Genomic DNA, 12,577 nt, shown 5'->3' with positions numbered 1-12,577 from the left:
TAAATAAGAAACAATTAACAGAGGGAAAAAGAGAGGTTGGGAGGGGCAGCTAGGTGGCACAGTGGATAGTCAGCCCTGGAAAGTGGGTTCAAATTTGGCCAGACACTTAACCTTAATTGCTGTTCCGCCTTAGAACCGATACTGTATCAATTTTAAGAAAGAATGTAAGAGTTTAAAAAAAGGAGTGTAGGGTCATAAGATTTTAGAAGGGCTTTAAAAGGAAGGCCCAGAGCAGTAGTCACAATATTTATTAAAATGTCTACTATATGCAAGGAGATACAAAAAGAGAAAAAAAAGGCAGTCCTTATCTTCAAAGAACTTACAATATAATGGGGAAGAAATAAGCAAACAAATATGTACAAAGTTATATTTATATAAACAGGAAACAGTTAAAAAAAGGAAATGAGCTAGAATTAAGAGCTTCCAGGAAAAGATGGGGTTTTTCAGAGAGGTCAGTAGTCAATGGAGGAGGGAGACCGTTCAGGGCTCGGGGACAGTCAGAGAAAATGCCCGGAGCTAAGAGAGAGAGATTTCGTTCCTGGCGCAGCTCTGGGGGTCAGCGTCTGATACATCTGTGACCTTCCCGCTCTAGGAACCTCTGTTAAGGGGGTAAATTGCAAAGAAAGTGACCTCGTGCATGGGTAGGGGGAGTTCCCTAGCCAATGAGATAATCCCAGGGGAAGTCCCGCTCGGGCTGGGCGCATTGGATGAGAGCAAGGACAGGTAGCTCCGGCCTGGGGAGTGAGGGTGACCTTGCGCTGGCCGGCTGCTCTTCCCCGCCCCGTGGGCGTGGCCGTGGGGGCGTGGCCGTGGGGATTAAAGGCAGGTCCGCGGAGGAGGCGGACGCTTCTTCCGCGCTCGCTCCTCGCCGCAGTGGGCGTGCTCCGTCTTCACGCACGCACTCCGGCCTCTGTCTCCTTGCTTTCCCCGGCTCTAGGTTCCGCGATGTTGGCGCTACGCTGTGGCCCCCGCCTGCTTACCCTGGGCCTGGTCCCACAACGGATCTCCTCGGCTCCGAAACTCGTCCGGGCCGGTGCACGCAGCAGCGCCAGTAGCTCTGACTCCGCGGCTGGAGGCGCCGCCAAGAATCCACTCGTCTACCTGGACGTGGGAGCCGAGGAGGAGCCACTCGGCCGAGTGGTGCTGGAGGTGGGTGAGCGCGTGCTGTGTAGTGCCGCGTGCTGTGCGGGTCGGAGGGCCGGCTCCAGCTGAAGGTCACCGGCGGAGGGGGCGGGTCCTGGCTGGGCCCTCTGATTGGGGGACTGGCCACCGGGGTTGGGGGTGCTGCGTGGCCAGGATGGGGCCGCCCTCCCGCCTCTCGGACCCAGACTGGTGCGAAGATGCTTATAACACCCATCTGAGATGTGTCGCTGACCTGCTGGGTGGCATTAACCAAAGTCACATAACCAGTCTGAGCCTCGTTTTGCAAAAGAGGAAACTGAAGAGATTTGTCGAAGTGGCTTCCTTCCTCCCAACTCTGGTTTTCCGAGGTAGCCTGGCGGGCCGGGGAGACCTTGCCCGTCTCTCCTTAGGAGTGGAGGGAAAGAAGCTAGTTCAAGGTCATCCCCTTAGAATCGGGAGCCAGCCCCTGTGTTTGGTGATTGGGGATCTGGGGGGCAGAGATAAAGGGGGGATGTCGCCATGCCGGGAGGTAGGGTAGCGTTAGGATCCGGAATCCACCCCTCGGCAGCCAAATTACCCTCCTTCGGAGCCCGAGAAGAGCACAGGCTTTGGGGGTTGGGGACAGTATTCCGAACTCTGGGTTCCTAGGTTGGGGAAGGAAAGCACTGGGTCACGTGGACCCAGCAACTATTTGCATAACTGTTTGCTTGTTCAGGTTTTGGAGTCCAGCACTCCATTCCCATTCAGCCCCGGAACCAAAAGAAACCAGAACCTCCTGGAACCTTGGGCTCATGTAGCTCATTCCTTGTAGTAGTAATGGTAGCCCACTTTTATAGAGGGTGTACATGGCTATCCCCATTTTTCAGATGAGGACTTTGAGGCTCTGATAAGTTAAGTGACTAGTTCCCTAGTTAGTAAGTATTCAAGGTGGGAATTGAACCCAAGTTTGCTTAACTAAAATCTAGAACTCTTTTCACTATACTGTGTGAATACAGTATATATATATACACACAGGCTCTAGGAGACTTTGTAGAAAAAAATAAATGGGGCATGTTTCCTGCACAGTGTTCTAGTTGGGATTTGAACCCAAGTTTTCTTAAATGAAATCTAGAACTCTACATTCCACCATGTGGCCTCCCTCATGTTTATTGATTGATTGATTGATTATTAAATCGGGCTTTAGGAGATATTACAGAAATATAAATAGGGCACGTCCCCTTACCCTCCCGGAGGTTATGATCTAATTTTCTGTTCTGCTTGGGGGAAGGAAGATGTAGATGAAAGGTTTGAGAGAAGGCTTAGAGCTCTGTTAAATAGGGAGAATTAAGAATTAAACAGTGTGGGAGATTGGTACAATGTTAAGTAAATAAGACCCTTGTCTTCTGTTGACTCTGCTAGTTAAAATCAAGCCTTGCCTAGGACCCTTGTTCTTTGTGTCCTCAGAGGCTTCCTTGCTTTGCTCCCTCTGATTATTTAGACAGCTGGTATTAACTCAGTGCCCTGGAAAGGAAGGAATTGTTCTAGGCCTGGTCATCATCATCTTGGACCAAGCAACAGTTTAATACAACAAGTATTTATTGAATGCTCAGTTAGTTTAATGTAAATCTCTGGGCATCCCTCAGTTTCCTGGTCTGTAAATTGGACATATTTATGTGCCTACTTCACAGGATGGCTGTGAGCATTTGTAGGTTTAGAAAAGGCTTCTACCCAACATAAACATGGTGGTAATGGGGTTTGACCAGGGGTCAGGAGACCTACCCTTAAACTCAGACACTAATTTGCTTTCTGACCTGGCACAAATCACTCTGATAAGTTTTCTTATCTTATAAAATGAGAAGGATCTATTAGATGATGTCTTCTGGCCCCAAAATTTGGATTTTTTTTTTAAATGAGCTTAGTTCATGTGTTACACATTTTGAGACCCTATAAGAAGAAAAGACAAGATGACCCTGGGCAAGTTACCTCTTTGCCTCAGTTTCTTCAGCTGTAAAATAAGGATAATAATAGCACCTGCCTCCCAGGACTGTTGTAAAGCTCACATGAGATAATATTTGTAAAGTGGCACATAATAATAGCATTATTAGATGTTAGCTTTTATTTATATTATTATTATTATTAAAATCCTTACCTTTTAGGAACTTGTAAGCTAGTTGTATAGATGCTAGTTAGGTATGGAAGTACTGGAAAGATGATAAATTTACCTTTTTGTGGGACTTTACAACTTACAGTACGATAAAAAAATGGACATTTTTAATAGGGCTTTGAAGCTTAGAGAGGATTTTTCTCACAACACTTGTGTGAAGCAGGCAGTGCAGCCATTGTTACTGCATTTTATAGTTGAGGACACTGGCATTCAGAGAATTTAAGTTCCTTATTCAAGGTCATATAGCTAGTATGCCTTATGAATTAATGAAACCCTGTTGTCTGTCTTGGTAAGGAACGTGGTTCAGGCAGTCAGTGATTTGGGAGTTCAGGGTGACAGAGGGAAAGGTTGCTTTGGACTGAAAGAGTGCTCTGGGTCAAGGGTTCCTTCCTCCTGTCTTCTTGTAACACCTTCAGGCCTTGGCAAATGGGCTGAAGACAGCCTGCTCTTCCCTATCCTTCCCTCCCCTCATATTAAAGACCCTGCCCAGTTACGGGCTCCCTGGAAGCAGCTTTAGGGACTTCCAGGTTAGAAAAGTTTTGACTTGATCTTGATCATTGCTTTCAAGCTATTATTAAGTGTCCAAAGTGGGATACAGTCCAGGTCTGTTTGGCTCCAGATAAAAGAGAACCTGAAATGGTACTGGGGAGCGTTTGGTGGCAGTGTGTGAGAGAACAGTCCTAGACTGGAATTGGGTCCTTCTGGCCCAATACGAAGTTTCCATTGGGGCAGAGCCTTTAATGCCTCAATGATCTATTTGAGGGAAGAGACCTTGTCATTTTTTTTTTCTCTCTTTTGCAGGGTCCTATACATAACAGGCAATTAATAAGACCATGTTTGTAAAGCCATAGACTGTCAAACCATTTTACAGATGAATAAACGGAGGTCCAGAGAGATTAAGAAATTGGCCAAAGGTCTCCGAGGTCAGGCATTTAAAGCTAATTCCTATGATCCTAAATCTCTTTACGACACCGATCTACCTTTGATCATCTAGTTCAATCCCATCATTTTATAGATGAGGAAACTTGTAACCCAGATATAAATTAAGGACCTGGCTAAGGTCACTCCACTAGTCCAGAGCTGACTCTCCCGCTGCTGAATGTCATGAGATCCATTCTCTTAGATGTGCTCCTAAACTGACTTTTTTTTCTTATTTTTTTTTTTCTTTCCCTTCTCTAGCTCAAAGCAGATGTGGTGCCAAAGACTGCAGGTAAGTGTGTTGACCTCTGAGGGCCGGGACCTCATCCCTTAAATTGTCCTGTTGAGCATCCCTGGGGTCTGGGGTTCTGTACTCTGAGCTGGGCAGAAATCATGGTCCACTAGAAAGAAAACTGGATGGAAATCAAGAAATTATCTACAATCTCTAGTTTGCTCATCTCTCTCAGGTGAGAAGAAGAGATCTGTAAAATGAGGGCCATGGACTAGGCTTGGGCTTTGTAACCTTTTGGGGGCCATGGATCCCTTTGGCAGTGTCTAATGAATCCTGGGAATTTCTTCTTAGAATAATTTTTTTTAACCTTTCCCTTCCATCTTAGAATCAGTACTATGTATCAGTTCCAAGGCAGAAAAGTGGTAAGGGCTAGGCAGTGGGGGCTAAGTGACTTGCCCAGAGGTCACCCAGCTAGGAAGTGTCTAAGGCCAGATTTGAATCCAGGACCTCCTGTTGCTAGGCCTGATTTTCTATCATTTGAGCCATTTATCTGCCCTAGAAACAGCCTTCCTTATGAAATAATGGGAACACATCTCATTGACTGAGTATCCGAATTGCCAACAAAGTTGTCTGCCTTAGAGGCAAGACTCTCCTTTGGAATTCACTCCTTAAAAAATTCTGTTCTTCCCTAATAGAGCAGAAGCTTTTTGAGGTCAGAAACTCGTTTTTGTGTGTGTGTGTATGCCCAGGGTCTGATCTATAATAGTCACTTAATAAATGTTTATTGATTGATTCAGACCTGTCAGGCTGAGGAATCCTTCGAGAAAGGGAAAGGAGGGTTAACTAGGTAGCACAGTGGATAAAGTGCCAGACCTGGAGTCCAGAAGACCTGGGTTCAAATCTGGCCTTAGATACTTCCTATCTGCATGACCCTAGGGAGGTCACTTAGCTCTCATTGCTTAGCCCTTTCCCTTCTGTCTCAGAGATGTTACTAAGGCAGAAAGCAGGGTTTTTTTTTTTTTTAAAGAAAGAAGGAAAAAGAGAGAGAGAAAGGAAAGAAGGAAGGAAGAAAGAAAGAAAGAGGAAGGAAGAAAGGAAAGAGAGAAAGAAAGAAAAGGAAGAGAGAGAAAGAAGAGGAAAGGAAGAAAGAAAGAGAAAAAAAGAAAGGAAAGAAAGAAAAAGAAGGTAAAGTACTAGAGTAGAGCATTTGGACCCATATGCCATCCTCTGATTTGGAAGAAAAAAACTGATGCCCAGAGAGGTGATGAGACTTGGCCACTGTCACTTGGCTAGCATCAGGCAGAAATGGGATCCCAAATCCAGTGATTTTCACCTTTGTTGCATATACTGCTTTCTTATCTCAGGTTTGAAGAGTCTACACTAGTATAATCAGCACACAGCAAGCATGTACTAAATGCTGACAATGTACCAGGCTCTGTGCTAAGTGCTGGCTATACAATGACAAAACCAAACCCTCCCTGCCCTCAGGAGCTTTCTTTCTATTAAGGGAGCCACATCCCTGTAGGGGTCTGTCCAGAGGCAGATTAGACCCTGGGTACCCTTGGATAGAAAGGTGGCATTGGCTGGGAGAAGACCTGTACTGTATCCTCTAGCCAAAGGCATCTTCTTAACCTCTTGGTGTGTCCTCGATCCCTTTGACTGTCTGGTGAAACCAATGGACCCTGTCTTGGAATGTTTTTTTTTTTTTAAACGAAGAACAAAAAACCGTGGGATTGTGGAGGAAACCAGTGGTATTGAAATACAGTTCTCAAAACAAGTTCATGGACCCCGTGATCTCTAACCCCAGGGTTAGAAGGGACATTGAGATAAAAATGAGATAATTCTGATTCTTTATTTTCTTTGGGTCCTCAGAGAATTTCAGAGCCCTCTGCACAGGTGAAAAGGGCTTCGGGTACAAGGGATCAACTTTCCACAGAGTTATTCCTTCATTCATGTGTCAGGTAATGTTTTAAATTTTCTTTTCCTGTTGTGATCTGGGAATCTGGCCAGGAGGCTCTAGCTGTTCCTGTCACTGTTGCTGAATGAATTGATGATGGGGGAGGTGACCTTTTTAAGTCTTGGAGGATTAGATGAAGAGAGAACGATATGAGGAGATACAGGGCTGGGTTGTATCATAGGGGATTCCGGGGAGCTATAATAATGGAGTTGACTAATGATGAGGCAATGAGGACAAAGAATTCTCCCAACTGGAATAGCTACCCCAAGATGGGAGACAATGCAGACTGGAAGGTGAATGAGGGATCCCTTTTGAGTCCCTCATTATCCTTACCAGAGAGTGGGGTCTTTGAGTTTGACTTAGGCAAGAAATTGGAAAAACCACAATTCAGCAAACATTTTTTTTAACTTTCTTACTTCCATCCTAGAATTAAAACCAAGTATTATTAATTTTTAATATTATTTTTATGTATTAGTAATTACATACAAAATTTTAAATATATTATATTTAATTCATTAATTAGTATTATTACTACTAAGTATTAGTTCCAAGGCAGAAGAGCAACAAGGGCCAGGCATATAATGGGGGCTAAGTGACTCATCCATGGTCACACCGCTAGAAGTGTCTGAGGCCAGATTTGAACCCAGAATCTCTCCTCTTGAGGCCTGGCTCTCCATCCACTGAGCCATTAGGCTGCCTCCATCAGCAAACATTTTTTAAAGATCTGGAAGGCATGTAAAATGCAAAGAAAATGGCAAACAGTGCCTGGCCTCCACAAGCTTCCATTCTGCCACAGATTTACACAGATAAGTCAATACAACGGATATTGAAAATAATACAAAATAATTTCCAGAAGCAGGGGAGCTCCTTACCTGGGAGGATGGAGAATCCCCCTTGAGGCAGTGGTACCTGAGCTCTGTCTCCATGGCGACAGGCATAGGCTGTCTTTTAGGGATGCCCAGGAACACAGAGAAGTTCAGATTAGAATGGGGTGAGTACAAGAGAGACCCAAAGTCAGTCCTGGGCGAGTGTGAAGGAACCAATGGAAATGGGTTTTTGTTTCATTTTCTCCTCTATTTTTACCCTGCCTTCCTCCACAAATGCCCCTATTCCCTTCCCTTGGTACCCTGATCCATGTGGGAAATCCCAGTGGTGGGTGCATTGAAAGACCACGTGGGGGGAGACTCTTGAGGCTTCAGACCCTGCCACCTTGCTCAGCTTCGACAAAACTGACCCTGGTGCCCTGGTGTTCTGTGCCTGCTGGGGAGACATTGGCATGAGAAAACTGCAGGGCCAGCAGTACTGTTTGCTATTTTGATAACATGTGGTTTCCTGTTTGGGATTTTATTACAATTCTTACTACATGTGGCGATTTTTTAGCATGAAGAGAGTTTTAATTCCATCTATTTTGCTTTAGAATTTCCCCCAAACTACTTTATCCCATGGGTAGCCCTCCCTCCCACGATGCCATCATTGAAGGAGAGATGGAGCTGGGCACCCTCATCAGTCCTTGGGAGGCCTCTGCCCGAGCCGTGGTTGATTGGGTCCGGGGGCACTCTGGAGCCTTTTAAGCCTCTCATTTCATCCAGGTTGCCTTGAATGGAGTTGGCCCCAGAGGAGTGAACCCCACTTGGCTTCCGGGGGCTTCCCTTAGCCTTCATCAGCTTGTAGCTGAACCTCCCAGCCTCCAAATAATAAGCATCCCTTCGTCAGCATTCCTGGCACACCCAGGCTGGGGAGTTTGCTGACTAACCTGCCCCAGGACCAAGCCACGTCGTCCTTTTTTGGGTCATGGTTCCCTCTGGCAGTGTCTGGGGAAGCCTGTTCACTCCTTCTCAGAAGAAGGTTTTTAGTGCATAAAACCAAATCTGTAGGACTACAAAGGAAGCCAACCCTCCTGAAGTTAATACAAATGTATTTTTGTAGGTTCTCAGACCCTGTTCCTCTGGGGCTCGGACAGAGAGGACAGGGAGCTTGTGGGAAGGTTGTCCCTCCCTTCTCTGCCTCTGCCTCTCTTTTTTGTGTTTGTGGACACACGGCAGACTTTTCCACCCTAGAGTAGAAGAGCCTGTTAGGGAGTAGGAGTGCACAGGGTGATGGAAGGACGAATCCCCAGGTAACACGAGGCAGCGCTGTGTCACGGGACTCCAGAGAGGGGAAGGCAGGAAACCACAGTGTCCCTGCCAAGGGAAGATAGGAGCTTTGGCCCTGGACTGAATTGAATGTTGGGAAATTGGGGGCCTCTTCCGGCTGATTCTTGTGATAGGCAAATAAAGGCTTTGGGGAATATGAGTCAGCTCTTTTTAGACTGTAGAAATGGAGCAGAACATCAGCGCAAATAATCCAAAATGAGTGAAGGATCGTTAAAGGATAGGATTCTTTGAGCGCCTCCTATTATTTTGTCCCTCCTTAGCCTTGCCAGGCCTCAGTTTCCTTATCTGTAAAATGAGGCAGTTGGACTAGAGTGGGGTGGTCCAGGCTGAAGTCCCTTTGGGGTCTGGAGTTCTGATCCCATAAGAGTCTGACATGTCACAGGGAGCGCTTCAAGCTTTGTTTTCCCTCGTTCCCTGTTGAGACAGCTTCTCCTTTGGCATTCTTTTGGGGGACATGTTGGGAGAGGGGTGACCCCCCCCCCTCTTGAGCAGCTCAGCTCCCCTGTTTGGTCCCTGATTATCTGATCTGTATCCTCCAGGCTGGTGACTTCACCAATCACAATGGCACAGGTGGGAAATCCATCTATGGGAGCCGATTTCCAGATGAAAACTTCATCCTGAAGCATGTCGGGCCGGGTCAGTCCTTTTTCCCCTTTCTTTGGCCTCTGCGCCTGAAAGGGGTCTTGTGTGGGAGGAGGTTTCCTGTCCCTTCGAGGTGCAAGTTCTCTTTTCCTGATTTCTCTGGCCACCCCCAGCCCGTGGTTGTCATTATTTCCCTCACCTGCATCCTCAGACAGAGTCGATTATGTTTCTCACCTATAACTGTATTGGGGTGTTGGGTTGGTGGCCAGTTCTCCGTTTTCTTCCTGTCATTCCTTTCTGGGCACTTAGGAAGTTCTGTGCTCTCCCTTAAAACGATAGTTCTGGAATCAGCTTGGAAAAAAACCAGGGGATGGCTTTCCTTCCATTTCCTAAAATCTAATCTTACAAAGTCTCACTGGGTCCTTCCTGCAGTCCTTTAGTCAGCGTTGGCTCTGGTCTGGGCTCCAGCTGTGTGCTTTGTCACCTTGGCCTCCCCTTCCCCTGGTTCTAGACCTGAGGAGGTTCTAGACCTGGTTCTAGATCTGCCTTGTCTTCATGTTTCACATCTGTGAAGCAGATCCATTCCCCTCCCGCCATCTTCTCTGTTGGGAATATGAACGACACGTGGGATTTACAGTGTTCCCGTGGATTTCTGACTTTAGGGGGCCATTCTTGGACCCTGTTGGTACTGTTTGCTGGAGGCCGCATTCTGATCTCATCCCTTGTTCTTACTACAGGTGTCCTATCCATGGCAAATGCGGGTCCCAACACCAACGGATCCCAGTTCTTCATTTGCACGATGAAGACAGACTGGTGAGTGCCGTGTGCCCAGGGGAGGTTTTTCTGGAGGTCCAACGATCCTCGTGCTGTCAGGGCAGGATCCTAGCTTCGAGCTGAAGGGGACCTTGGAGACCGGCCCCATCCTTTTACAGGGACAGGATCAGGTCAGGATTAAGGTCACGTCTTAGCGCATTGAGGCTAGGCACGGGGGGGACGTTCAGGTAGAAGCGACCGAGGCAGGCAGAAATGTGGCCATGAGCGTAGGGGAGAAGGATGCTCCTGCTGAACAGAGGGCCTGCTGCGCTCTTTCTTTTTTTTAGCCCTTCCTTTCTGTCTTAGAATCAATACTATGGATTAGTTCCAAGGCAGAAGAGCAGAAAGGGCTAGGCAATAGGGGTGAAGTGACTTGCCCAGGGACACACAGCTAGGAAGTGTCTGAGGCCAGATTTGAACCCAGGATCTTCCAACTCTGGGTCTGGCTCTCCATCCACCGAGGCAGCTACTCTTAGTTTTGGCAGACTCTGTCTGTCTCTGGTGACTGTGTCTCCAGCGTGGCCCTGAGTCCTCTCTGTCTGCCCCTCCTCCTAGGCTGGATGGAAAGCACGTCGTGTTTGGCCACGTCAAGGAAGGCATGGACGTGGTGAAGAAGATAGAATCCTACGGCTCCAAGAACGGGAAGACGTCCAAGAAGATCGTCATCACAGACTGCGGCCAGCTGAGCTAACCGTCCGCCGCGGACGGCTTTTTGTTACTTGAACATGTTGGTTCTAGTCTCCCCCTTTCCTGTTCTCCCCCGTTACAAAAGACTCCTTTTTTAAAGGGATTCTTCGTGGCATGCATTGTGTCCAGAGAGGCCTGAATTTGTGGCAGCATCTGATTTTTTTCTGACATTGCTCTTTCATTTTGAGCTTCTATCTCTAGATATCTTTTTCCCATCCAACTCACCAGGGCTTCCTTCTAGAACCTGAGCCTTATGAGCCATGCACCTATTTAAGAGCCTTCAGGGTCTCTCTTGCTTCCGAAAAGGCAGGATTGAGTGCATTCAGCCTTGCTTTCATATGGGTGGTCACTCTTAGGGAAGTTAGCCAGGCTGGGTGCCTATCTGCGTGCCCATCAGCCTTATCAACAAAGGGGAAGGTATGGCCTGACTAAGGAGAGGAGAAATCAAATTTCACAAGTATTATTGACAAAAGGTGGCGATATTTTTTTCCCTCCCAGTTGGAAGATCTAATTAATTTGTTTCACTATTTAAAAACGCCTTCTCTTTTCTTGGAGAGAAGTGGGGGTACGGTTGAAAGAGCTCTGGTCTGAGAATCTGGGACAGCTGGATCTTGTCTTGGTTGTGTGACCTTGGGGATGCCCCTTCCTCTCTGGGCTGTGCTTTCCTGGTGGACAGTGTCCAGATAACCTCTCAAGGTTTCCCTTTCCCTTCTCTGATATCCTAGAATTTTTTTATGGTGGTGTATTGGAACCTACCCATGGTACAGCCAACAGAGGTCATCTTTTTTCTTGATTTTTATCCTCCCATCCTCCCCTCTCTGTAGCTTGCTCCTCAGCCCTGGGTTCTAGTATATCTGTACCCCTCTTCTCTTACACAAGGCTCCATCTGCAGTGGACCCTCCAAGGGTCCCTTACTTGGCTGGCCAACATCCTGACCTTGCTAAGAAGAAGAGACTTGATTCTGATAGTACCCCTGTTGCCTCTCATTTCAACACTGAAGCAGGTGGAAGCCTTCTTTCTGTTTCAGGGTCCATTTGCTCTCCTGTGCCTGACCATAACTGGTGGGGACCATGGAACCCGCAACAAGCCATGGACTTGAGCCAGGCTCCCTTGGATGTAGGAAACTGTGAAGTCAAAAAATACTTCTGCTGTTCTTGAGACTTGCTCCACGTGGTAGAAGTGGGTTTTTGTAAACAAATATAGAGAATTAAGCTGTGAGCAATATTGGTCCACTCTGAATTTATGTGTCTGGGTGGAAAGTCACCAATAACTTGAAAACATGTCTTAGGAAAGGCTTATTGGTGGGGACTGGTGCTCCATTGATGCTAGAGGACACAATTGACCTCTGTATAGGTAGATAACCTAGTTTCTATTAAAAAAATGTGCTGAGATTATTTGAAGCTGACTTAGTTTATAAAATCTTTTTTTAAACACTTGATTGTCTGATTTTAATAAAATGCAAAAATAAATCCTATTTTGTTACAAAAAAATCCTGTCTTGTATGAGTAATCTTGGGGGGAGATTGTCTATATTGTCTATCAGTTCTCAAAAGGCTGTTTGCTATTGTGACTTGGGATGTGGGCTTTGGAGTTGGAGCACCTGGGTTCAAATCCCTCTGGTGCTTAATCTCTGCAACCTTGGGCAAAAACTTAAGCCACTGAGGGGAGCAAGGTGGTTCAGTGATTGAGAGCCAGGGTCAGAGACAGGAGGTCTTTGGTTCAAATCTGGCCTAAAACACTAGCTATGTGACCCTGGGCAAGTCACTTAACCTCCATTGCCTATTCCTTTCTGCTCTTCTGTCTTGGAACCAATACCCAGCATTGATTCTAAGATGGAAGGTAACGGTTTAAAAAATATTAACATAACTGATAGGAAGTATGCTTTAAAGAATCCTTTCATTTATAATATCTCTTTTAAGCTTCTAAAGATCAATAATTTCATGGGTGTAGTTGGTTGTTCCCGCCTGGCAC

General features: G+C 46.4%; 1 protein-coding gene across 1 annotated transcript; it reads left to right on the top strand.

The window, feature by feature from the left end:
* The first annotated feature begins 340 nt into the window (after window positions 1-340).
* On the top strand, window positions 341-12,080 carry PPIF (peptidylprolyl isomerase F). The gene is made up of 6 exons (XM_044665804.1): window positions 341-1,149; window positions 4,445-4,475; window positions 6,288-6,376; window positions 9,065-9,161; window positions 9,845-9,920; window positions 10,476-12,080. Exons 1-6 carry the CDS (start codon window positions 946-948, stop codon window positions 10,609-10,611), a joined length of 633 nt encoding a protein of 210 aa, XP_044521739.1. The 5' UTR covers window positions 341-945; the 3' UTR covers window positions 10,612-12,080.
* The last annotated feature ends 497 nt before the right edge of the window (window positions 12,081-12,577 follow it).

Source organism: Gracilinanus agilis, chromosome 2, assembly GCF_016433145.1.
Source record: "Gracilinanus agilis isolate LMUSP501 chromosome 2, AgileGrace, whole genome shotgun sequence".
Classification (NCBI taxonomy): Eukaryota; Metazoa; Chordata; class Mammalia; order Didelphimorphia; family Didelphidae; genus Gracilinanus; species Gracilinanus agilis.
This window is presented reverse-complemented; position numbering and strand designations above follow the sequence as displayed.

Coding starts and splice junctions, on each gene's coding strand:
- PPIF (XM_044665804.1), top strand. CDS start 946: ATGTTGGCGCTACGCTGTGGCCCCCGCCTGCTTACCCTGGGCCTGGTC. Junction 1,150..4,444: donor TCGGCCGAGTGGTGCTGGAG/GTGGGTGAGCGC, acceptor TCCCTTCTCTAG/CTCAAAGCAGATGTGGTGCC. Junction 4,476..6,287: donor TGTGGTGCCAAAGACTGCAG/GTAAGTGTGTTG, acceptor TTGGGTCCTCAG/AGAATTTCAGAGCCCTCTGC.